Here is a 27,422-nt window from a genome sequence, read left to right on the forward strand (position 1 = left end):
AGGATAAGGGTCCTGCCATAATTATTGTGTCTTTATTTGTCTTTTAAGCTGCGGCATTTTACACCTTCAGTGTATGTATCATACTACTATAAACATGTTTGACCTGATTTATGAAAAAGCCGCGAAAAGTGAGGTGTGATTTGTGTGAAGCGTAAATCCAATGTATAAATACTGTCCTGAATACTCTCCAGGCCACCAGGCGGCGTAAAGGCGCAGTTTGCAGTTTGCGTGATCCACGAAGCACTATGTTGGTGAATGTTGTCCACAGTGTCCACAGTGTCCACAGAGCTACAGTGGGCCCCTGCTGAAAGACCATGGACAGAGGCCCCTGTGCGGAGTCCAGGAGCCGTGGGGGACCATGCTGATCACACTGTCCTACCTGTATCTGTGGGTGCGCTTCCACCGGGGCTACGCAACGCTCCTGCGGAATACACTGGGCAGGCTCCAGCGCACCGGCCGCCTGTCCTTCAGCTTTTGTCGGTGCCCCAGCGCTCTGCCCCGCCACACCGCTGCCCTCCCTCGTGCGGAGCCTCTGGACGAGCCTCGTGAGGAACCGGGAGTGTTCCTCCAGCTCGGGGACAAGGCGGTGTACGTGACCGAGCCGCAGGTACGACCCTGGAGCTCCGCAGGTCAGCCGAGTTCAGGCCAAGCGAAGCTTATTATCATATCAAGTCCTATTTTGACCCCATTGCTGGCTAATATTTACTGTTAGGGTAAATTTAAGGAACTGTATGTAGCCTGCGCTCTGTCTAAATAGCTACAGTCACAACTGAACCTGTGTTGCCAATGCCTTAACCTGCAGATAGCGACACAAGTTTTTCCTCATTCTCCGTATATGGACATGTGAAAGCTCAGAACCCCCAGAATCCACTCACTGAGCTGCAGACGCTGCACTAGCACTGATTAATGGTTGGCTGCAGGTGCTGGGTTTAAGTAGTGACGATTCAGATCAGAGAGGGTCCTTTTAGTTTTAAACCAACTGGATTTCAGCATTGAAACTGACAGCCCAAATGAGAAACTCATGTGAGGCTGATTTTACGTTATGATTGTCTTGAGAATCAAAACATCAAATTATAACAAACATAAGCAACTTGGCCATCATCTACATATGGCTCATTTAATAGTTGCCTGGGATCCAGATTTGTTGTCTTTATGTATAACGTGATGGAGCCCCTGACAGTACCGCTGGGTGTATGTGTGACGAGCCCATGATCGCTCTGTGTTTGTTCCCAGGCCTGCAGTGACCTGAGCTGTTGGACTGTGCTGCACTCTTCCTCTGCTCCACTTAGGGACCACATTTCCTTCATCATCGAGGCCACAGGACACAGAGCCACGCGCCGCCCTACAAAGCCCAACAACAAGGCCAGTACTGGATCAAACAGAATCACCTCTTTATTTCTATTAAAAAAAAAAAAAAATCCCTGATGGAGCTCAACAGTGACCGCCCACCCCCTGGTTCCAGATCTAAAGTTCTCAAATATTTTTCCCATAAACTTTACGAAAAAATATATATATTGAAAGCTTGCTCAGAGCTAATCACCTATGTGGTAACCAAAAGACCTGTAACTTTTTAAAAATCAGTTTCTGAAACTTTCTAAACCTGTAATTTATTAAAACATTTTGGTGAATCTTTTGTTTTAAATCTGCTTTTTGGACTTAAAACAACAAAGTAGTTAATTAGCCTCCATGATGCCTTTGAACTTATGATATCTGAATTTTTCCAAAAGTCTATGGGAAAAATGAATGGAAATTTTACTTCCAAAACCGGAGCAGGCTTTGAAGTGGGCAGGACTGTTGCACTCTATAGTAACACCGGCATATGGCACATCCTTAATCCATTGGTACAAAACTGGTACTAAACCTCTAACTAAACCTTGACTAGGCTGGACTAAACCAGGACTCGAATGAAGCCAAAGCAAGTCTCCATCAGGACTAAAATAGGCCCAAACCAAGGCCAAACCGAAACCTTAAACAATGGGGGGACACCATAGACTCCTCTGCAGTAGGAAACGCTCAAGGTTCATGATAGTGCTAATAATACATTTACACTCTTGATGGACTATTGAGTCCATCATCCACCTGAGTGATAACCTTGAAATCGTGTACGGGTGAATGACCACATGGGGGTGCTATAGCCCACTATGTTCTTTCCTGATTGCAGTCATGAGCTGTCAGATTTTTATGCATTCATGGTCCATGGTTCTAACTTGTATGTGACAAAAAACGGCTGTGTTTGCAGTGTGAGGATATTTGCACAAAAATGTAATGTATTTGTTTTGTCTTCCAAATGATTTTATATTTCCTTTTTTTTTAAACAAATAAATATGGATTTTCTGAGTAAGGTTTGTGATAATAGAAAGACAGACATTTTAGAACTAACTAAACATCAGGGCAATTTAAAACACACATCATGTCCATTTTCTCTCCAAAGCCAAACCACATGCTTTTACTAACACTGGATTGGCTGTAGACCTCCCCTCTCTTAAAACGCTCCATGCTAATCTCTGACAACAAACTGATCCCTTTTCAGTGAGCCGTTTCCAGCCGAGCTCTCCCTCTGCTCCGTACCTCACACTTGTGCTAGGCTGGACTGTGTGTACATAGGCCTGTCACAATAGTTATTATATCAGTTTTAAAAAAATGACAGATGGAATGATATTTTATGGATTTTGAGGAATATTTGTTGTATGTACCTTTTCTTTACAACATTTTTTTGCAATTAAGAATTGAACTTCTATGACCCATTATAGATACAAACTAATTACTTTAGTGCTGCATTCAGCTATTTATTTATTGCAGCTCATCTTTTTTTAACAATATTGTACATTTAGGATGTTTTTTTGGGGGACAATTCTGACTTTAGGGTTTGGTTTCAAAATGACAGATTATCATCTATTCACTTCAGCAATATATAATATCATGACAGATGTATGTGTACATGTGCAGATGTGCACCCCTCTTCTCACACTTGTGCTGGGCTATGTGTGTGCAGGTGCTGGGGTGGTCAGAGCTGTGCGTCCCTCTGGCCCGCTGCCCTTTGACCCCGGGGCAGCCGTACAGAGCCTTGGCCCAGGCCTCAGTGGAGGACTTCAGCCGCTTGGGTGTGGCCTTCATCGAGGACCGCCTCCAGCTGGAGGACCACCTCTGGCCCTCCAAGATTGTCCGTATGTACCACAATTAGGGTTGTCAGAAATATCAAAAATCAGATACTAATCAATATTAAAACTAGCATCGAAACTAGATAGTCATTTAAGCAGGTATCAGTACTAAAAAAAGTCACATTCACAGGATAGAAATGAACCTTTCCTGGGTAATTGTAGAATAATCTTGAGCTGTATCAGAAAAAGTATTAGACCATATACCATGCATAGATGGCATCTCAAACCTCTTAAGAGATGTTTTTGATGAGGGAACAACTTTATAGCAGTACCGGTGGTGGTGAAAACTGAGTAATCTTTACACTTCTGGATTTAAGACGTCATTGCTCCGATTTACCCCAAACATGCATAAATCCAACAACAGCTTAAGAGAGTAAATGAGAAGAGAAATGATTATAACATGGTTAAAAGCTCTAAAAGGTTGTGTAATATGTCTCCTTTAAGAGCCAGAATGAATATTTGGCCCATGCTGCTTTTTTCTCCTTCCTCAGCTGTCCTTCTGGAGGAGTCTGTTGTCAGTGCGTTGCTGGAAAAGCGTCACTCCCAGCGTTCTGAGTCCCCACATCCCGCCCTTCCGTCCCTCCTCCACCTGTCTGTGGACGAAGCGCCCTTCCTGTGTCGCAAAGGCAGCCTCCGCCTACCCTCCGAACACCCACCCCGCCTGGACGAACGCCGTGGGTCTTTGCCTCTCCACGGCCCCCCTGACCTGTCTCTTCTGTGCGACTCGGGCAGCCAGCAGCACATGGAGGAGCACGGGCATCACCTGCACCTGTCTAGCTGCCATGAGTGCCTGGAGCTGGAGAATAGCACCATCCTTTCAGTGAAGTATGCCTCTGTGGAGAACCTCCCAGAGCTTCCAGACGACAGCTCCGCACTGGACTCGGGAGGGGACATCTTGGAGGACAACTTTTCCAATACGGGCGTCGACATCAACTCCATACCGCCCAATGTCCTGGTGTACACCGGAGGGAGCGAGCCATGTTTTCAGAGCATTCAAAAAGTGTTATCAAAATGCATAAATATGAACAACTACATGATATACCATCTGACGACAGCACAAGCCCTGAGCGATCCCTGGCTGGACAACTGCCGTCTGCTGGTGGTAGCCGAGGACGCGGAAGAGGAGGGTCTCTCGGCTCATCTCCAAACCCGGTTCCTGACTTACCTGAGCGGGGGCGGCAGGGTGCTGGGGCTGGCCTCCCGCCTGTGCCCTGCAGGTGTCTCCCTACGGTGTCAGGAAGGTGGTGAGGGCGAGGGGAGGCTGGGCACTCTGAGCTTCACCCGGGAGGACAGCAGCACTGTGCAGCTACGGGTGCAGACCAGCGGGCGTGTGTACATGAGGGATGCACAGGGAGGAGGAGAGGTGGAGCTGTGGGGTGAGCTGAGCGGGGGGCAGATGGTCATTGTCCGGGTGACACACGGAGATGACGGGGGAGAGGCCGTGCTCTGTCAGGTAAGGGCCACAGTCACTTGGTTTGATCCTGTTTTTTGATTGGATAATTGTTTTGATGATTCACATGTAGTAAGCGTAAGAATAAATCAACTTCAGTAAAGACACTGTTTGATATGTACATGCACAGGTAGGAAATTTGAAATAACAATTCTATATACTTTCCATTTAATTTAAATGGAAATGTGAATGCACTCTATCTATATAAGTAAAATCATTTTATAAATCTTAATCTTGTATAGGGTTAGTGGATTTGTTTTTTTTTAGCTTGTATGAGGGGTTGGAACAAAATAAAAAATCTTTATTTTTGGGTTGAAATAAGAAAGAAATACTGAAATCAGTCAAATATTCTAAGTCTTGAAAGTTAAATAAATAAATAAAATAAAAAACATTAAATTATGAAAACAATACATAAATTAACATTTAAATCCCCAATTTAAGTCATTAGTTTATGCAGATGTTCTTTTTGCAGTCGATACAACTCTGAAGACCTCTAGGCAATTTCATACATGTTCTTTGCTCTAGTCACTGTCTGAAATGATCAGGTTCAACATTTCTGCCAAAGTACAATATCATCAAAAGGAAAGCCCCCATCTGGGAGTATGACATCATTACCGTCTAGAATCTGAAATTACCAATTTACAAAATCTTGCATTCTTGGCCTTTTATACAGCTCTCCTCCATCTGTACCTGCCCTCACATGACTGCCCTGCTCTGTCCTACCCCGTTGTCGTAGGTTCACCTGGAGAAGTCTACAGACCACCTCACCCTGACGTCAGCAGGTGTGGAGCAGCACAATAAGCAGCCTGTAGAGCAGTCCATAGATGGTGAGAAGCTTCGTCTGGAGGTCCTAGAGGAGATTCTGAGCTCTCTGGGTCTGAGCTGTGAGCCCAGTGTGGCCCCCTCCCCCAGCCCCGTGCATCTGCTGTCCACTTCCACGGTACAGATCCTTTTATCAGTATGAACTATACCAGCGTTTTACAACTTTATTTTTGAGTTGCGGCACACTTGTGCTGTTGAAAAGATGCTACGGCACATCATCCACTAAAACATTATGAAATTATTAGCGCTATAGTGTAAAGAAATTCTCGGTCGACTAAAGACCTGTCCTGCCGATCGATTAGTCGACTAAAAAGGAGGTGTGGCTAAAGCTCTCAAAAGTATTATGGATCTCTATGCGTCTGACCCAAACTGCACTCACAAGGCTACACCTGTAGGGGGAGTTCCTGCAGAAACAACTATTTATATAAATACATTAGTTCCTAGTACTTTTTGCATAAAGACAAATTCAATTCATGACTCATGAATTTTTTTTATTAATTTAATACCAAAAACACCAAATCTTCAGATCACTCACTCACTAACTTCTGCTTTCTGCTCATGTCCCATATAAATCTTTATCATCTAAATAAACTGATTACTTGACTATTTTTTGGTTGATTCCATCAGTCGATTAACCAACTAAATGACTAAAGGCCTGCGACCCTACAAATTACACCACATTGAGCAGAAACAGTGCAAACTGTATGTGGCAGTAGGGAGTGGTCCTTAGTGGTCCTTTTTGTGTCTTTTTCTAGTTCAGACGTTTGCTCAGAACACTCCAAAATAACCAGTTACATTTGTGAAATGGTTAACTCAAATGGAAAAGTTTCCTAGGCACACCTGCCAATAACGCAAGGCACAGTAGGGCTATAGTCCTTTAGTTGTTTAGTCGATTAATCAGTTGATGCTGTCTTAGTTAACCAAACTTTTAAAATTGTGATTATAAGAATTTATATGTTAAAGAGTAGAAAGGAGAAAGCATGGAGTGAGTTAGCTAAAGATTTGGGCCTGGAGTCATTTGGAATCATGAGTTTAGGCTGCAATTTTACATGCAAATGCAGTTTCCTAGTACTTTTCTGTTAAAATCATTTCTTGCATCAACTTGAGTCCTGTGCAGTTTTTGAGTGCCATTTGGGTCAGATACATGGTCCTATCATAGACACTGATATTGATTGGAAGGACATGTCTTTCCAAATTTGTTAAAAGGAAAATCTTTCACAATTTTAATATGAATGATCTGCAAAAAGGCAGAAGGATGAGAGACCAGCTCTTCACAATGGCAAATAACCCGGTGTCACAAGGGGGGTGAGGGCATTTAAGTTAAGTTACATACAAGATGATGTAATTCCTCATTCGTCCATAAGTTGTCCATTGAGAAATGCTTTCACCTGGACCCTTTTTTGTCTAAAACAGCCATTCTCTTCTGATAACTAACAACAAAACACTAATATTTAACCTAATATGTTTGCAACTTCATGGTGTCAATCATTATGGTAATTGCAAAATCACAGTTGTTCTAACCCTAAAATGTGACATAGGTGGCAATAAATTTATATCGATAATATCAAAGTTGTTAAAGGTTGACTTTAACAAAACACAAGCCTGGGTATGTTTTTGATGAAGAAACAACATCGATTAGAAAATGGCATAATATGGGCCCTTTAAGAAGTTTTTCAAAAAATTGTCATGTTAAAACTTGACTGGCCTATAACATCTGAAAAAATATTTCTATTGTTGGCCATTTGTATTTTATTGGTTGCTCCCTGGCACATTTGGAGTGCAAAATTATAATCTTATTATTGTTACCATAATATTAATTTTTAAAAAGTTGTTAATTTTTGTCAGCATTTCCCACCGTGCTGTGGTCAGGTGCTCATATGGAAACAACTATGGCCTGATGTATGTAAATGTATGTGCATATGTTAGCGCTGTGGAGCAGCAGGGCGGTCAGTGCAACGGTCACCAGGATTTGCCCCATCACCCACACACAGCTGCGTCAACCAAACCTACACACTCTTACGCTTAAGTACACACAAATGAAAAGTGCAGTGGGAACAAATATCTTTTAAAGGAGCCGAACATGATTTCTGTCCGTGTGCGATATTAGATATACAGATAAATTGTATAAGCAGCTCTTTAGGTCAACATGAGACTGCCGTGTGCTGTCTGCACCTAATTACAAAGCATTTTTATCTAAAAATTAAAAAAAATTAAAATGCTGTTAGCATGCTACTTTTTGTTAGCATTACCATGATGACAGAACTCTGTCTCTGGCCTCTAAAAGTTGTGAAACAGACTTATAATCAAATCCCAGTGCATGATTAGAAAGTTCAGAATGCCTTAGAAAACTGCAAACTGAAGTCAGCGAAGTCAAATCTCCTATTGTATTGTCTTTAAAAAGAACTCAAGCTGCTACATGTTTGGGGTGGTAGTTGCGAGCCATCTTCAGAAGTGTCACCGGTCTTGATGGTGATGTGTCATATGTCAGCTGTTGTTACTTCCTGTAGACATGGTCAGCCTGATGGGCCTGATGACCTTTGGCCCGGTGGTCTCTAGAGAAGGGTGTGGCAGGTGTTAGAGGAAGAACGCTCCTTCATCACGGTTGATGATGTCCATGCCCTGTTTTCTGATTTCAGTCACCTCCCTGATCCAGCTTTTAACTTATCTCCTACTGTATTATCTTTAAAAAAATAACTCACATTTCTGATGTATAAAAGAAGACAAAATGAATGTTTTTGGATTAGCAAACTGAACTAGTTCTGAACTAGTTTTTACCTTTTTTAAAGAAGGCATAGCACCTTTTTAAGTTATTGGAGTTCATTTTTTTCCCAATCCCGCTGTATGGCCTTAGATATGTTTTATCTTACAATAATTGTATTAAAGTAAATGTGTGAGGATATTTGTGTGTGTCCACAGGAAGCCAAGAGTCGGTTTGTGAAGCTGCTGAGGAGCCGAGCAGATGACACGGGCCTGATGCATCTGCCTAAAGTCTCCCTCAGAATGGTGTCTTGCTCAGAGGCCGAGGCAGAATCGAACCCTGCAGAGGGCCCTGTGCTGCTGGTGTGGGACAGCTCCAATGCCCCCTGCCCACAGCACTTCAATCTGCAGACGTACCAGTCCCATCTGACGAGCAGGCTGCTGGGGAGAACACTCCTGTATGCTGAGGTGGTCTCCTCCACCATGGACCTGCTGGAGGGGTAAGCTACACAGGCAACATGGTGCTATGATTACATTTGAGAAAGAAAGAAAGAAAGAGAGACAGAGGGCGATGGAATGAGACGGAGAAAGAGAGGAGAAGAGAGACAGAGAGTGAAAGAACAAAGTTGATGAGTAAAAAATGAACTTGCATTAAATTGAAAACACTATACTGTGTGGTTTATCATTTTGATAATAAATTTGTCCCCTTTAAGCCAATTGTTGCTGCTCCAGAATTCAGAATACATTTTATTCACCCACTTGATCTTTCACTATAATTAGGAATTCAGTTATTTAATCGAACTACTGTTATTTTGTTGTGGTTTAGACCTGATTTAGCCTTATTTTGATCAGGCGGTACGTAGCCAAATATTTTTGTAGGTGGTACCTTTTGTTGTGAAATTGTCTGACATCTCAATGAGGTTTAGAAGTGGTGATTTGAAGCTTGTCAAACTGGGCAATTTGTTCTGTGTATAGATCATTTTCATCCTGCAGCACTTCAGTAATTACAGCTGTTCATGCAGTGAATACAGTGAGGATTTGATTTGGGTTTATTTGCCCTGCTCATTATGTCAAGAAAGCACAGATAGGTGATCACATTGACCCCACCTCAGACTGAAGCCTTAGACTGGAGCTCGTGAACCTTGTGTGACTCCTGTGTGATCTCTGTGTGACCCCAGCAGTGAACCCCTCTACTCCTGTTATCCCTCTTTGTGCTCGCCCACATGTGCAGAGACAGAGGCTGCAGCTGTGAGCGATTAGACTGTCATAAAGTTTGACAAATGCAGTGGAAGGGCAGGACATAAGCTGATTGGAGGAGAGCGGACAGTGTTGTCATTAAGGCTGTGTGTACAGAGAGAAGCCCACCCCAGCAGCACAGGGCCTAGTATCAGGGTTCAGCAGGGTAACATGGAGGGAACAGGAGGGCTGGGTAACAGGCAATTTGGTCTGGTACCAGGATTTAAAGGGCCTCTATCCGATTATTATTAGCAAAATGTGCCTTGCCCCAGTACAGATGTATTGTAGCTAGGGCTGAACGATATAGCAAATAAAAGAAGTAAGATTTTTTTCCCCATATTGATCCATCTCTATTTTTTTTCTCACAAATCCAACTTTATTTTTTGGAAAAAGATGCTTTTTGATACAAATTTCTTGAAAAATCATTGAAAACTGAATTTGCATCTTAATGTATGATCTTTGATTAAATTACTGAATGTTCAGAGCCATTCAGTAATTGCTTATACATAAACAGAGGGTTTAGGGCCTTAAAACTATGAAAAAGATAAATACAAAATCAAGTAAATAGTCATGTAAATGAGATCCTATGAGACATATATTTCAAAAATGTTGTCAGTCTGGAGTTTGAATGTAGTTGGTATGAAATGCAGAACACAGAAATGCAAGCAGGATTTACTGAATGTCTTTGAAATAAATGGGAAAATGGCTGGGATCATTGGAATTTCATAATAAGAAGAATAAAAAGAATATCAACTTTTTGCTCTCATTCAACAAGTTGACAATTTGGCAAAATTTTTGAAAAATATAATTTGCCTAACAATTTGGAATGCTGTGTAGTCTGAAGTGAGGCTAAAAACGGAGGCCAAAATTCTAAAAAATTGTTATTTTATGACTGAATTTTAGGAGAGTCCAATTGACCTCAGAGGAACTTCAATATAACTTTTTGACCTCAGTCAGAAGCATTAAAAATTACATTTTTGAATTTGGCCAAATAGTGTTTGTCAAGTACAGTGGTGGAAATTAAGAGTTACAAGACTTTTTTATTGTAAAAAATTTATATTATTTTATGAGTTATAAGAGAAACAAATTGGAATCAAATTGATCCCAGAGGAACTTCAGTGTAACTCTACTGGGAGGAACACAGGGTTAAAATGAATTAGTACTGTTTTTCACGTTTTAAAAATCAGCTCTTTTAATTCTGTGTAAACAAAGAAGGTCACTTTTTTTCGCTTCTTACTGAAACAATCACTGCACTTGTATGACTTTAGGAGTTCTCATGACTAACCACACAATCAAACATTGCCCATTGACCTTGAATGCCCCACTTGCAATTAGACAGATTGTGAGCAGATGTGCAACGGCTCCGTTACAGGAAGACATGTGGTGAGGCGTTTAAATGCAGGTACATGCTATGGTCATACTGTGGTCACATGGTGGGATGTTTGGGCGCAGACATGAAGCTGAAATGTGTCTGGAGAGTTTCACTATTCAGACTAATGTTAAAGGTCTTATATTACGCAAAATTGACAATTGTGAGTTTTTATTCATGTCAGAATTTTGTTACCTTGTCATCTGTGTAATCCCTCAGTCGCCCAGGTCTGATCCGTAGTAAAAGCCAAAGTTAAATCTGTCAACTGGACAAAAGGTTGTAGGAGTTTTGCTGCTTGTCCAAGCCACTTCTTCAGTTCTGGTCAGATTGCTAGAGGACACTGTCTTATATCTATCTAAAAGGAGGGGCTAACTACACTGAAACTGTAAACAGCTATTGTTAACAGTGTCAGCCTTAATGGCCTCCATTCAACCTTTATAATGGTCCCACTGGCTCACTCTATTGTTCTCTTTGTTTCCTTTATTTGATTTGGGTCTGGTGATGGAATAATAAATAGGGGACAGGTGATGTCTAAGGCCCCCATTCCTGTTCAAGGAAGGAATGTCTTTTCTAACAAAAATAGCTTCTTTAACTCCTCTCTCTCTACAAACACCTAGTAGCCTTTAGTAAGTTCAGTGTGAGGATTGGATTCTTCAGTGTCTTCACCTGATTCAGTTTAGATGCAATCTGATGCATAATCCATTCAACATTTTATTTAATTATTTTACATTAGTAGCAGCTGAAAAGAAGTTTAAAGCTGAACTTCTAGTAGAAAGTTCATCACCTGCTCTTCTCCTTGGCTGTTATGTTTTTGCTTTGCTTGGACTTGTCTATTTCCATGGAGACAGGTCACTCACAGTAAGAGTCCATGCTAGATAGAAATGTTTAATGCCACACTGTGGAATATTTCAGGCAAAGCAATATTATCATGTACTATGGTTATTTTGTCTTGCTAATGTATTTCCTTGAATCTTCACAGACTAAACATTGAATACCAGTGAAATAATTTGAATTCCTAATCTAACAGGTTGAACCTGCATGTCCCTGGTGATGTGGGTCTGGTGGCAGTGGCAGCTCGTCAAAGCCACGGCAGAGGTGAGTGTGTGTGGGCAGCTCTGTGGGGGTACCCCTGACAGTAAAGTGTGTGTGACCCTCTGTGCCCCATCCCCTGTGTGCCCCCGTCTGTGCCCCTCCCCTTTCTTTCCTCTCTGTGCAGGCCGCAGCAAGAATGGGTGGCTCAGTCCTCTGGGCTGTGCCATGTTCACAGTCTGCCTGCAGGTGGAACTGTCCTCTCCTCTGGGCCAGAGGATTCCCTTCCTGCAGCACCTGATGGCCCTGGCTGTGGTGGAAGCTGTGCGCACTCTTCCTGGTTATGAGGTACTCTTCAGAGCACTTGTTCAGTTCTTTTAAAGGGCCTGTGCCTGAAGGGAGTCACTAAATGACTCCCTTCGCACATGTGCGTCCGAGTAGTAATGCTACTTTTTTCTGGCCAGGCAGTGTATAAAGAGTAGATTAAAGTTGTGGTTTCTGTGTATTTGTGCAGGAGTTAGACCTGAGAGTGAAATGGCCTAATGACATTTACCACGGCAGCGGGCTGAAGCTGGGCGGAGTCCTGGTTACCTCCACTGTGCTGGGCTCCACCTTTCACCTGCTCGTAGGTATGCCGCTCACCGCCCAGTGTGGAGAGAACAAGTACCGAGTACAGGAGAGGTCAAGATAATAAGCTTAAAGTACATATGACAGACTATGACTATTATAATTATGTTAACCATGTTTTCGTGAAATGAGTAAAAATTTAACAAACTTTTTTTTTTTTTTTTTTAGATTTTTCTATTTTTCTTTTTTTTTTCTTTTTTTTCTTCTTTTCTTTTTTTTGGTGAAGTTTCTAATTTTACTTCCTGGTTGGACACAGGCAGCTACAGAGACCCTTAAGTCCTCTAAAAAAACAAAAACAAAATCTTATTTGCATGATCTTGTTTTGCCTGTTTGCATGAGTTCTCTTCACATCGTCCATTGAACTACCCTGTGTGTGCACAGTCCCAGTCATATTTTGCATGATAATTCAGGCCCCTAATGGGCGTACTCTAACTACCATTATTGTTTTCTTTGTTCTGGTTTGGGTCTGAGGATGGAATGAGGGATTACATAGACATTATAGAAAGCTCAAAACGTTGGTTTAGCTAGACATTGGGACATTGAATAGGATATTGAAGGTAGTTGTGATCTGATATCTGTACATCAACATTGGGGTTTTATGTTTTATAAAACTTAAAAACAAAGTACAGGAGTCTAACAGATGACCGATCTCACACATGTCCTTGTCCCTGCTGTGTCCCTCAGGATGTGGTTTCAATGTGAGCAACAGCAGCCCTACTATGTGCATCAACGACCTGATCCATAGGCACAACCAGGAGCACGGAGGGAGCCTGGAGCTCCTGAGCTCTAGCCAGCTCATTGCACGCTCGCTCAGCCTCCTGGAGCACCTCATCAGCCTCTTCCAGAGAGAGGGGCCAGATGCCATCCTGCCTACGTACTATAGCCGCTGGCTTCACAGGTCAGGCTCTCACCCCATCAGACCTGAAACTTTGTTTAATCTGCCCCCATGCAGGTTTTTTATATTTGATGTTAATAGATTACAGTATCGTAGGTTTTATAGACATTTTCTTATGAGCATTGGTTACACCAATGATTGCAGTGGTCTGGCCATCCACCACATGCCTGGAATCGAATGTGGCCCTCAAGAAAAAAACAGAAAAAAAACAGAAAAAATCAAAAAACAATTGCCCACACCCTGATCTAGATAGATTCAGTGAGTCATCTTGGTCATTAAAGAAGGAGTATTATACAAAATTTACTTTTTTGAACTTTCTACGGTGTTATAATGCTGTTCCCTCGGCAAAAACATCCCTGTAATCTTGCACTCTCTTCCAGGCCCTTCCTTATAGTTAGCAGTACGAGTCTGTACATGGCTCCGCCCACAAGCCTGTGTCACCCACTCTTGCGGGGCAATTTTTTTTGGAAATGTACAAAAACTGATGATGCAACACAATACAACTTCAGAAACCCAATGCAATGTGTAGTAGTTTCATTAGCAGGATGCACGCTGATAGCACTCTGAATGGGGGTGACTTGTAATGGAGAGCAAAGGGTGTCAAAAACTAAGTGTAACTATGTATTGAACTTTCTAATGTTCAGCAAATATAGCATTTTCAAAACAATAGAAGGGAGCATGGTGATCTAAACATGAAATATATTACCCCTCTTTAAGCAGACATGTACAATATTAGTTATTAAGATGTACTGTGATGGCAATTTTTTTTTTATTAAGCTAAACTTATGGTAGATATATTATGTATGAACATTATAAGTTGTGTCTAAAGAGTCTGTTGTAAGAATGTTGAGGGAAATAGTTTTAAATCGTATGCTTTTGTGGGGCTGCTGTGATTGACAGTTAAGTTCAAATTGTAATTCTATTGACATAAACTCCGTGGCTCGTGTTGCAGTGGGACACAGGTGCGTCTGTGGAGTGAGGAGGGGCCCGAGGCACAGGTGGTGGGCCTGGACCATAATGGCTTCCTCCAGGTGCACTGCCCTGAGCGCGGCCTGCTCTCCCTGGAGCCCGATGGTAACTCCTTCGACATGCTCAAGAACCTGCTGGTCATGAAGCAGCACTGAGAACGACCAGAGACAGGCCTCGCCTACCAAGAAAGAGGCCACTCCCACCGGACACTGGGACTCTGGGAATAGTTTATTTTTCTATCATAACAGTACACAAAAGAAACCACATACACTGGCCCAAACTCTGTCCCCAACAGTAACCAGTTTATTTACAGGTGCACTATGAATGACAGCCCTTTTGTGTCCCATGAGATTGCTCACCCATAGTGCCACTCAGCACTATGACTTGAGCAGCTAGGACTCTTGCTTCACAGCAAGAAGGTCCTTTGTCGCCCAGGCCTTTTTATGGTGTTTCTGACCATGGAAAATTTGTCCTGACCAAGACTAGTTCAAGATGGAGGTGAGAATACTGCACTACAACGCATTGAAGGATGGGTCAAATGCAGAGTATAAATGTTCCTAATTAATTAAATTAATTAATTAAATAAATAAAGGTGTCATTTTAATTATTTTAATACCATACTGTGGAACATTCCAGGGAAGGCAATAAAATCTCCTTGAAGACAAGCAGGTGATGGACCATCCACCTGATAGTTACATAGTGCATCTTTAATGTCATACTTACTGCACAAAATGGCAGCCCTGTCCCAGACATGCAGCACTTCCATATGACAGCCTGCAGAAGTGAGGCTTATGACTATAGTCATATTGTGTACATTTCCTTTTTTATAAATAGAATATGCATAACATATATAAATTATGTTAATATGTTAAAAGTGTGTATAGTGAGGTTTTCTGTAATTCCTATGTATGAGAGTTATTGATCATTGATTTTTATCACATTGTTTATTTGTCAGATGCAATAAACAAGAGTAATTTGGAACATGTCTAATGAAGTTTGTAAGCGCTGATGTTGACATAAGGAAACTGGAAATGTGAGTAATTTGTCAGATAAAATATATTTTGTGTACAGTGCTTTCATAGTGTTTGTATTTAAACAAAATGTGTCTTGCCCAGTAGAGATAATCGACTCTTGAGGTCAAAATAAGTCTGCTGTGTACTGTCTGCACAGTCTGAAGCGCTTTATAGTTGTTTAATCAGGAAGTGCACATTAGTGTTGGTAGTTGTCGTTAGCTCTACCAGAATAGCCAAACTCTGCTCTGGTCCCTGAGAGTTATGAAAAGTGTTTATAAACTTTATTGCGGTTAATTATTAGGGTGCTTGGAATGAGTAAGGTAAGTGAGGAATAACTTGGACCACTGCAAACTGTTTTAAAACTAGGTCTGTTTTTCTAAGACTAAAAATCAGGTTACAGCTCCTGCAAATATAATAAACTCTTTCTATGAATGAGATGATTTTGAAGTTAAAAAAAAGCCCTCTGCTCCAGTCCAACAGGCTGCATTGTCATGTGTTCACCAGTATGGCCTTAACCACGCACACACTGATATAAGACCATCATTAAACATTAGAGGTGTTAACAGTTTTCACCAAAGAACACATTCTAAAAAAAATATATAAGAAGGGCCAATCACAGCAGATGCCAACATATATCCTATACTTAAACAACTTTATAAAGAAGAGCTTGGAATGTGTAAAGTAAGGTAAATGAGGAATAACTTTGGACGACTGAAAACCGTAACATGAACTAGTCCTGTTTTTCATGTTTTGAAAAAAGTTTATTTTACAGTTGGAGTGAACTTCTTTTTCACCTTTTCGCACTTAGCCTGGGACTCAGAATGGTTCTCTCGCTATAGAAGATCTTTCAGTCTGGTCAAAACCTCCTACTCACCAAATCAAAGCCATAACAGGCTGGACATGATTCAATTCAATTCATTCCATTCATTTTATTTTTGTAACGCCCAAAATCACAACAACAGTTGTCTTGAAGGGCGTTCATGTTCATGGTTTGGTTCCAAAGTGCTTAAAGACAAAACCAAAAATCGTGTGAATAAAATAACTTTACTTCTCATTTCCTTGAACCTGGATGAATTGTGAGGCAGAGCACATATTTACTTTTTCCACAATCAGAATTTTGTTTTTGGTATTACTGAAAATATTGCGTAAGCTTGCATTAGTCGAGGTTTGGTGATGTAGTCTGTAGGCTGTTGGTGGTCTCTCTGAACAGGTCCACTTGAGCGTGTCCGCGGATGGCCCCTCTCTGAGCTGCTGTGAGGTGCTCAGTCCTAGGGAGCAATGGCCAGTGCTCAGGGGCCTCTCTCTTCAGTCTGCTGCTGGGGTCCATCACAGGGCCTGCAGAGACAAACATGACTCCAATATGCATCTAGACATGGGCCCTCACAGTACAGGACAATACACATGACCATGTAACAACATGGAATATTAAAAAAGTACATTGTACCAAGGGTTAGATGGGTCAGGTTATATTGTTTTACATGTAGTTACATTATGTAGTGAGGTTAATCCTTTATATAAGACTTTATTTTGCACCCCACATCTTTATCAAAGTTTATTTAATGGCAAACTGCATCCATTCTGCTAAATTGACTTTTTAAAAATTGAGCTTTTAACCATGTTATAGTTTTAGCGCCATCAGTTACTGGTGCTCTCTGTTACCTCTCACCTTAACACCTGTAGCTTTTCCTTAAATCCCTTTTTGGGTCATCCCGGCGCTAGCATCCAAGTGTACCATTGTAGTTTCGCCAGAGAGGAAACCGGGCACTCCATCCTTGTTACTGGTAAATCCCTATCTGCCAGATCTGACGCAGCCTCCTCTACTAAATCATATATCTTCATCTCACCTTAAGTCAAGCTGGATACAGTGTTTTAAATCTTATACTTATGCTGATCCTCATTATCTCTCCGTATTCCTTTCTTCTTGCCAAGACATCTGGTGCGTAATCGTGATCGAGGTTGATTTTGTTTCCCTTCCATGTGAAGCCTTTCCTTTGCCAGGCCACTTTGAGCACTTTGTCTTTGGTCTGATAACTTTGTAATCTGATGATTATAGATCTGGGCTATCTGTCCACTGGGGGTCGTGGCGCTGAGGCTTAGTAAATGGGAGATCCAGGTTTTCACACAGCAACTGCTTCACAAACGGGATAACTGATAAAGCCGTAGACCCATCAGCTCCGTTTGGGACACCATAAATTCTTATGTTCTTCCTACAGGAGTGTCCCTCTAAGTCAGATACTTTTAACTGATGCTGAACTTGTCGCTTCACTAACTCGGTGATGATGTCCTCTGGCCCCTGCTCACAATCATCAATAGTTACAAACCTTTGTTTCACTTCATCCAATCTCAAATTTGTCTGTGCAATATCTTGCTTTAAGTCGCCAATTATTTTTTTTTTAAATTCTGCTCTTGCATCTCTAATTTTGTTCAGGATTAATGACAGTTTATCCTCTCCATCAGCCTCACTGCCGCCCTCATCTTGGCTAACAGAGTTAGCGCCGTCTTCTTCGATGTTTTTCTCGTGTATAAGAGCGGTTCTCTTTGGACCTTTCTTGGATGTCACTTTGTTCCTTTTTAAAAACCTTACTAGTGTAACAAAACACACTACTTAAGTTGGCTTAGGGGGATGTTTTGAATCAATTTGTTGCTGCGGACTTTTCATGCCGCCATCTCTGGTGGTGACCTGGAAGCGAATCTAATCGTTTATTTTCAAGACTCCATATGTCCCATCAACTCCAGTTTTCACCGCCACCACCATGCGCCAACTGATCTGTGCTTACTTCATTCTCCAATTTTATTTTCTTTATCGGTGATATGCGTAGGATTGAGCAGAAAAAAACTTGCTAGTGTGATCTGCAGCGATACGAGGGGTCCGACAGCTGCACAGCTCTTTGTTGTGATGATGCGACATCAACTGCCCTTTTGCATCACTGTTTTCTAATGGCAAAGTCAGCAGACTTTTTTGTTTTGTTAAATCTTTTTAGATGAATATTGTGGCTTTAAATGTGCAAATTATAACAATGGTCCACAGGTGTCATAGATTATAACTACATAGCAGACACAAACACAAGAAATAAATTGTACATGCGGGTGTACGTGCGTGTGTGAGTGGACGTGCGTGTGTGAGTGTACGTGCGTGTGGGTGGGTGTGTGTGTGGGGGGGGGGGTGTACGTGCGTGTGGGGGTGTACAGGGGTGTGTGTGGGGGTGTGTGTGTGTGTGTGTGTGTGTGTGTACCTGTGCTGTGGATGGGAGAGCTGTTCCTCCAGTGGAGCTGGTTCAGAGTAGAGGCAGGGCCCCATGAATCCCAGGGGGTCCGCTCAGTGTGGGGTGGGGACAAGCTGGACAGAGGCCGGTACACCAGGGGACCAGAGTGGACACGTCTTTGTCTGCTTATTACTGAAGAACCGGGGACACTGCACTGCTGTGGAGACAAACCCAGATAGGACACTGGACATGAGAGACATATTCAAACAAGACTGGACCAACTCATTTCTAAATACATTTTTTCCCCTATTCAGCTGTGGTGTCTCACCTTAAAACACATACTAGGACTTATGTACCTGAAGGCGGGTCTTCTCTTTGTCCCTCTTGGACACTGTCCTCTTGACCGGTGTGCTGTGGTGCTGGGGGGCAAGACTCTGGTCAGTGGAGAGCCTGAGCTCTCTGGATTCCGGCTCACTGCACACACACACACACACACACACAAACAGAAGAACATGAAGGACACTGGACATGGGAGATCACACTGGACATGTGGGACACAGAAAATGAAGAGGAGTAACCTTCATTATGCTATGTGAGGTAATGTTACAATACTAAAATTTTAAACTCAAGTCTTGAAACCAAGGACACCAAATTCAAAACCCAACAATGATTTTTAAAAATTGTTCTTTTAGACAATAGAAAATAATTTTCAACACAAAGGGAAACTGGACATGAAGGACACTGGGAAGAAGAGGGACACATTACATTAGAGAGACAGCTTGAGAGACACAGGGCAGAGACACTGGGGATGAGGGACACTGGGGACAAAGGCCTAGAGGGACAATGGACATGAGGGACACAGGAGGAGTGTCAAAGTGGCTCTGGGTTTGGACAAAATGTGTCTATACATGTAGACAGCTCAGTTCTCCAAAACACAGATGTAGCCACACAGTACAGATAGGCTAAAGGCTGGGGTTGTCTCATGAGGAACACTAAGGGGACAAAAACCTAGAGGGACAAAGGCTTTAAGGGAGCCACTGACCTGAGGACATACTGAATGCTGACAACACTGTGTGGTCTGGATGTGCGGCTGTTCTGTACGATAGTGGCGTAGCTCTGGACCCAGACCCAGCCCCCGCTCTTGGACAGCAGCCTGTAGTACTTGCTGGTCACCTGACCCTTAAGCAACACTGCGGATGTAAAAGAATGACTTGAATGAATGAATGGCTCACTCTATCATTCTCTTTGTTTCCTTTCCTGTTTGCTTTGGGTCTGAGGATGGAGTTATATATTGGGGCAAGTGGTATCTAAGGCCTCCATTCCTGTTCAAGGAAGGATTGTCTTTCCTAATAAAAACTGCTTCTTTAACTCCTCTGTCAAATAGAGATCAGGTACAGATCTTAGCCAGAGAAAAGAAACCTTACCAAAAGAAAAGAAATGGTTTGAGAGGAGATTTAAAGAGTTGTTTTGTTAGTTAAACAAAAACACTTATTTCAGCGTGTAAAGATAAACAAAAATAGTACGTAAGTGTGTAAGTGTAAACAAAACCAGTACTTCAGTGTGTAAAGGTAAACAAAAACAGTGCTTCAGTGTGTAAAGGTAAACAAAAACAGTACTTCAGTGTGTAAAGGGAAAACAAAAAACACATACACAGTTGGTGTGTGTGGCGCAGGGGCAGCACATCCGCCAGGTGCACCAGCTCGTACAGGCTCCGATCCAGGAGGTCCTCTGGTTGGAACCCTGTCAGTGCAGACACCCTGGGGACAGAGATCAGGCACTGAGTAAGGGACAGAGGACAGGAACTGAGCAGAGGACAGAGGAGAGAGGACAGGGAACAGGCACTGAGCAGAGGATAGAGGAGAGAGGACAGGGGATAGGGGACAGAGGACAGAGTACAGAGGGCAGGCACTGAGCAGCGGACAGAGGGCAGGGGACAGACAGTGAGCAGAGGACAGAGGAAAGAGGACTGCTGAAAGCAGAACCTATCAAACCCTGTCAAAGCCAGTCTGAGTCCTCATTGTGGTGAGTGAGAGAGTGTGCAGTATGGATGGACCTTGAGTCCAGAAACATGAGCCTAAAGTCCAGTCCAGCTCTGAACATGAACATGTTGGTGTGCAGGGGGATCTCCGTGACAGCACTGGGGGGCAGCGAGTGTCCTACGGCTAGCAGAGCCACCGCACGCCACCGGGACACATCCCCACAGAGAGACGTGTCCCGGGAGAACTGGCATGCCTTCAGGTACCCGCTGCAGTGAATCACCTGCGACACAAACGCACAAATCAGCAATATTCAGTCTGTACCCCAAAGTCTATACGTCTACTATTCACTGTTACTTCTGTGTATCAAATGTTCTTTTGTATCCAACTTCAAACCATAACGTTTAGGCCTACCTTGTACCCTCCACAGGTCAGACCAGCATTCCGTTTGGCGAGGACGCACTTCATCCGCAAGAAGAAGGAGCACTCCATTTCAAACTCTGTAGAACAAGTGTGCACATGAGTCCAGAGTCACATGCACTGCTCCGGTCGTGGCTGTGTGTGTGCGAGTGTGTCTGTGTGTGTGTGTGTGTGCGGGGGGGGTGTCGGGGTGTGTGTGTGTGTGTGAGTGGGCGTGAGTCTGTGTTACCTGTGCACAGAGGCTGCAGCAGGGGTAGGCCCAGCACTGTGCCCATCTCCTCGTGGTCTGAGGGGTGGATATACTCAAAGATGCTGTTTCCTGTCAGCTCCACCTGCACACACACATGCACACAGACACACACTAGTTTCCTTGCTTCTTGGAGACATAATATTGAATTCCACTCATTTCCTGGAGACTTATCCTAACGTTAACTATAGTCCTGCTTTATAACATTTGAAATGGTAAATGGTCACACTTTTATATAGTACTTTTTCACTTGCACTCAAAGCACTTTATATAAAGGAACCCATTCACACACACAATCAACACCAGTGCATGCAGGCGCTGGGAGCGAGGTGAGTTAAGTTTCTTGCCCAAGTACACAACAACAGCATCCATCTGTGGGAGCTGGAATCGCACCTGCAACGTCTGGGTCAGTGGATCTGACCATTCTGCCAATGATGTTTACGTTGAGAGGATGTGGGATTCTAACAGTCAACCTTCTGATCACTGGACAAACGCTCTCCCAGCTGAGCTACTGTCGACCCCATTTTTGCCAAAAAATAGACTAAAATAAAAGTGTGATTTTTATTTTGGATGTTTTGGATGTCATGTGTCCTTGCTGTGAGTGTGCCTGCATCTCCACAAACGGAGATTCTTATTCTTATTTGGCCTGGAGGAGGGCCTTATCCTGCTTGTCTCCATGGAAATGGAAATCCTTTGGCTAGAATCTTCCACGGTGTGGCATAAAAGATATCTATCTCCTTTCTATTTCCATGGAATCATCCCGCTTGGACCGCCTCCAAAGTCACTTTAACCTGAACCCTAACCTCCAGTCATGTTGTTGATCTAATACAGGATTTCACCAACATCCTGGAGACCTGATTTTTGTCCCTATAAGGGAGGCAGGTCCCCATGATGGTATATATACACATTTGAGTTCCCACAAGGTCATAAATACCCATTCCCCACATACTCATGTGACATACACACGCTGAGCTTACCTGTGACAGGCCGAGGTGCACGGAGGCGGTCTCTGAAATGTACAGGATTTTACCATCTGAGGCCACCACGAACACGAAGCCGTCCAGAGTCTGCAGAGCACAGCACATGCTAACTGAACCTGAGTCTACTCTACCTGTCAAAAGACTGGACACACCTCTATTTAAATTTTTTTTTTTATTTGTATTTTTTTTTCTACTTTATATATATAATATATATATATATATATATATATATATATATATATATATATATATATATATATATATATATATATATATATATATATATATATATATATATATATATGGATTTCACATATTACTGAATTCACAAGAACACATGTCAACAACATGAAACCCAAGGCCTATACTATAAACCTGTCTGAACTTATTCAATTCAATACATTTTTGTAAAGGCCAGAATCACAACAGCAGTTGCCTTTTAGGGCTGAACAAGATGTTTGATTTAACTAACAGAGAGTTAGAAAATCAACAAGGAAACAGACATTGGTCAATAACAGACAAGCAAATTAATCAACAGAAAACAAGCAAATGGACAACTGTCCCAGAACATCCCCTGTTCTTAGACCCTCCTTCTCGAAAAGGAAAAAAAAAAACTGTGGAAAAATGAAACTGAAAAAACATTACTGTTGGAAAAAGAGAAACCTCAAGGAAAACCAAAGTAACGGAGAGATCCACTCCCATGGACGGGCAGCTGCAGATGTGTCCAGGACTAATGCGCATCCATTTGTACCACGGAGAAAGTTTGATTATCATTTATTGATAAAGCAATCGCGCACGCGCTTAAATGACGACATGACAATAACATTCAGAGCCATGAACTAAATGAACAGCACATTTTGTGCCAAGTAGCGCGTAAAGGCGCACAGCCTCATGCAAATGCGTTTAAGCCTTTAGGGCTAAACATTAGCATGTATTCAGTATGTGATTAGACAGTGGGTATGGGCATCTAGGAATAACCTCTGAACGACACGCGTTTAAATATGATTCATCTTTGCAAATCCGCACGCGCTGATCAACGCGCATCGTGATTAAACAATACGCGCCGAGTTAAAAAGTGATACTTTCGTAGTTCCTCTAAACAAAAGTTAACCCCGAGTTTACCCCTCTTATGGCACAAGTGCAGACAGGTATATCATATTCGGCTTATAGCTTTAAAATACGAGATATTGGATAGGTCTGTTACATTTCAGTATAGGCCTAATCTGTTTTTGGTGGGAAAATATTTCATAGATAGTATGTTAGTTATAGCTTCGTTACTGCAGCTCGTTGGGTTGATTTTGTTTGAGTCTCCAAAAGTAAAATAAAGCATGAAATCCACTCAACATGATTGTGTAATTCTAGAACAAAACAATACGTTTGTGCGCAAAAACAATGTCGTGTCGTTTTTACGCACAGAGCGGCGCAAGGAAAGGCAAAGTCAAATTGGGCATGTCTCCATCCTCATAGGACCCTAACTCTTGCATAGCATGCTTTATTAATTTCTCTTTGTTATTTGGGCTGATTGGGCCCTTATAAGTGTAAAAACAGAGAATTATCTTTTTACATTATGAGTAAAATGATGTCCACATATGAAGACATTCGTTCAATGTTTTAATCATTTTGATAGAAACAATAAAGTCACATTTGGATAATGATTTGCGAAAACTATTTATTAAATGCCTGGACACAGTAACATTTGTCCTGAGTGTAAAAACAAAATGAGAAACAATTGTGCCTCTTGGAACAATGTGGTTCATGTGAAATGCTGCAGGCAGGTGCAGGAAGGCATGTGCCTTTAACAAAGTGCATCTGGAATATAAACTATAATGTGTCTGTATAATCCCCCCTCGCCCAGGTCTGATCCATAGATCTGATCTTTTTGAAGAGGCGGCTTGGATGAGCAGCTAAACGTCTTCACTCTTAACCCCGTAGCACCTCGTGTCACCATCAAATCCAAGATGCCTGCCGGCATGTGAGCCACATGCTGCTTGGCTTCTCAAGTTCAGACACCAAACTGTCCAATGGCAAGGTAAGAAATCAATTTGAAGTTTATCAATTTAGGCAGAGGAATACCTACAGACTTAAGACATGTTATAGTCTTCCAGTTTTATATTCGTGTATTTTTGATAGGTTCTGCCGTTTTGATTACGTTGCAAATATGCAACACTGGGTTCCTAGGTCTGTGTTAGTATATCATCTGCACATTTTGTTCATTAAATCAATGGACTACAATTGACTTGTGTTGATGTCATAAATTATCAATGTCCTTTTTTATTGCATCAAGGTGCTAAATAACTATTAATTCTACATTTTTAATTTTTCTCGGGCGAAATGGCAAAAAGGTACAATGTTGAAGATGTCCTGGCAATGCTGGACAACGGTAATGAGAGTGAAAAAGAGGAACTTGCATCCGATAGTGATTATGATGAGGATTACCAACCAGGCCCAGGGGATGATGAGCCTTCAAGTGATGATGCTACAGACACTGACAGTGAGAGCCATGCTTGTGACACTGAAGACACCACATCACCCGCCGATTCACCACCAGTGAAACACAAGAAACTGCCTCCAGCTACTGCAAGACAGGGCCAATACACCTGGAAGAAAGTTGACTATGAGCCCCCTGAATCTGGATTTACTGGTGAACAACCTGAGGTTCCATTGGATGTTGGAAGCCCACTGGAATATTTCAAAACACTCATTGATGATGCTTGAATTACTGGCTAGTAAGACAAATACATATGCTGTACAGAAGAGTGGGAGGGAACTAAACACAAACAAAAAGGAACTTGAGCAGGTTATTGGAATGTTTCTCAAAATGGGCCTGGCTCCAGTAGCTGGCACAAGGATGTTTTGGGAAACTGATACAAGGTTGCCGACATTATGAGCAGGAACAGATTTCAAAAGATCATTGCACATCTTCACTTTATTGATAACATGGTAGTCACTGAGGAAGACAAGACAGACAAACTCTAGAAGATCAGGCCTTGGCTCACTATGTTTCACAACAATTGCCTGAAACTTGTACCTGAGGAGTACAATTCCATTGATGAGCAGATGGTGCCATTCAAGGGAAAGTACAGTGGTGTGACGCAATATATGCACATCAAACCACACAAATGGGGCTTCAAAATCTGGTGTAGATGTGGCATTTCAGGACTGTTGTATGATTTTGAAATCTATCAGGGAAGTGGTGTCAAGGAGGCTGGTGTTGGCCTCGGTATGTCGGGAGATGTTGTAAGTCGCCTTTGCTCCACACGTCCAGATGGGAAGAACTACAAAGTCACTGCAGACAATTTCTTCACCAGCATGCCGTTGATTGTCAAACTGAAAGACCGGGGCATTCTGTACCTTGGAACAGCACGTACCAATAGGCTGAAGAACTGTAGACTGAAAAATGAGAAAGATCTCAAAAAGGAGTGAAGAGGAAGCTTTGACTACAGGGTGGAAACTACACATGGTGTGAGCGCTGTGAAATGGTATGATAATCGTGCTGTGCTGCTAGTCTCATCCTACCTTGGTCCAGAACCAACAGACAGTGTCAGACGCTGGGATAAAGCAAAAAAGGACTTCACTCTTGTCACCAGACCAAACATGGTGAAGGTGTACAATAGTCTCATGGCGGGTGTTGACTTCCTAGACTGTCTCATTTCGAAGTACAGGTACCCGATGAAGGCCAGACAATGGTACATCTACCTCTTCTTCAGAAGTAATGTTCTGCCTGATCTGTTTGCAGTTTGTATTCAATATTTCAGTTTCAATAAAGTTAATATAGCCTGTTTTTTTATTTTTTAGTTAGTTGAAGTTACTATACTTACGTCAAAATGCCGCCTGAAAAGCCCAACGTTACAAATGTGCTACATCATCAAATTTGGTCAATGAATGCTGCTTACCAAAAATATTGACAAATTTTGTTCTTACCCATCCCCATTGACTAAAATTTAGCCTGGATGATTTTTTCCAACAAATATTTCTATGTCTGGGTTCTACGGGGTTAAAACCATTTGTCCATTTGGCAGATTTTAAGTTTGACTTTTGCTATAAACTATAATGTGTTATACTCTTCTGTCATCATTTAGTGGCAGTTTAATAACCTCATATGTGGACACCAGGGCCTTGTAGAGAATACATTTGTATTGTGGCCTAGACAACCCAAAATGTGTCATTCACAAATGTGGACACAGGTCCTAGGAGGCTTTAGCAGATCTACATGTGTACAGATACAAGTACTCACCTGTAAAAGGTGTGAGCCCAGTTCTTTGGCCACGCTGTCCAAAGAGCTGCAGCGCGCCGGGGGAGTGCGTCCATCCCGCTGACCTGCACACACACACACACACACACCCCCACACACCCACACACCACACACACACACAAACACACGGGTGCGTGCGTGCAGACACACACGCATACACACATGTGGAGAGCAAAGTGAGTGTTCGTGTCAGAATGATTTTTAGCTCTCTCTGTGGGTCTGGCCACACAGAGCGCGTGAGGCTCTAAGAGCTGGACCCGGATGGAAATGTGTATTTTATTCCAGCTGCCCCAATAGCAAACATTTGTAACCTGGTTGTCGCAATCACCGTGTGGAACTTTTTTTTTTTTTTTTTTTTTTTTTTTTATATTGAGGCTGTTGGTCAAACTATAGCTTCAACCAAACTATTTGTATTAGTGAGTCTGCTGCTGTTACATTTGTCTTTTTGTGTCTGTACATCAACCTGCCAAGGAACTCAAGGTGGAAATCAGACACGTTCGCTCTACCTGCTCTACCTGTGTCCATTAATATGTGCTATTTCTTCCTTACGAATAATAATAATAATAATAATAATAATAATAATAATAATAATAATAATAATAATAATAATAACATTCATATTTGGTGGTCATTTTACAGTGTTAATCTAAGTGGAAATAGTTTGTCAGCTTTAAGCCTACTGTACATTTATGATTAGGCTGGAGAGGTGTGCGACAGTACCGTGCGGGAAGAGCGCTCGGATGCGGAGGTAGCTGCTGCTCAGGCGGATGATGGAGGCCTTGTCCAGCTGAGAGGTGATGGCGGCGGGCAGCGGCAGCAGTTTCGCGAGCTCATACAGCTCTCCGTTCTCCTTCTCTCGCCGCGTCTTTGCTGCGTTCTTGGATTTCTCCTTCATTGCTCCACATCCACGTGCATTCTGGAAAACTCTTTTGGAAAAATATCCATGATCCAAGCTGAGAGAAACTTTGACGCAGACTTCTGTGTCTCCGTGCGCTCGAGCCCAGTCTCAGGCTCCAGGTGGATTGGAGCTCCTCTGCGGGGCCCCCAGTCCTTTGACCTCCTGCAGGGGCGTGGAGTTA

The 27,422-nt window shown here is 42.4% G+C and overlaps 2 protein-coding genes across 3 annotated transcripts; one reads left to right on the plus strand and one right to left on the minus strand.

Moving 5' to 3' along the window:
* The first annotated feature begins 230 nt into the window (after window positions 1-230).
* Window positions 231-15,324, plus strand: hlcs (holocarboxylase synthetase (biotin-(proprionyl-CoA-carboxylase (ATP-hydrolysing)) ligase)). Of its 2 annotated transcripts, XM_033978993.2 has the most exons (11): window positions 231-607; window positions 1,234-1,362; window positions 2,993-3,164; window positions 3,650-4,611; window positions 5,345-5,548; window positions 8,347-8,627; window positions 11,760-11,827; window positions 11,949-12,109; window positions 12,276-12,390; window positions 13,073-13,286; window positions 14,236-15,324. In XM_033978993.2, the coding sequence occupies exons 1-11, from the start codon at window positions 359-361 to the stop codon at window positions 14,405-14,407; spliced, it is 2,727 nt and encodes a 908-aa protein (XP_033834884.1). In that variant the 5' UTR covers window positions 231-358; the 3' UTR covers window positions 14,408-15,324. The 2 variants fall into 2 exon arrangements, with proteins under 2 accessions (XP_033834884.1, XP_055082744.1); XM_055226769.1 differs by lacking the exon at window positions 14,236-15,324 and having other exon boundaries at window positions 12,276-12,386; window positions 13,073-13,174.
* Window positions 15,325-16,421: 1,097 nt separating this feature from the next.
* sim2 (SIM bHLH transcription factor 2) lies at window positions 16,422-27,238 on the minus strand. The gene is made up of 11 exons (XM_033977763.1): window positions 27,059-27,238; window positions 26,326-26,403; window positions 22,089-22,178; window positions 21,094-21,196; window positions 20,859-20,944; window positions 20,522-20,727; window positions 20,119-20,225; window positions 19,511-19,658; window positions 18,825-18,942; window positions 18,499-18,685; window positions 16,422-16,600 (listed from the first exon to the last, which is right to left on the minus strand). The coding sequence occupies exons 1-11, from the start codon at window positions 27,236-27,238 to the stop codon at window positions 16,422-16,424; spliced, it is 1,482 nt and encodes a 493-aa protein (XP_033833654.1).
* Window positions 27,239-27,422: the final 184 nt, after the last annotated feature.

The sequence above is a fragment of the Periophthalmus magnuspinnatus genome, chromosome 14 (genome assembly GCF_009829125.3).
Source record: "Periophthalmus magnuspinnatus isolate fPerMag1 chromosome 14, fPerMag1.2.pri, whole genome shotgun sequence".
NCBI classification, from domain to species: Eukaryota; Metazoa; Chordata; class Actinopteri; order Gobiiformes; family Gobiidae; genus Periophthalmus; species Periophthalmus magnuspinnatus.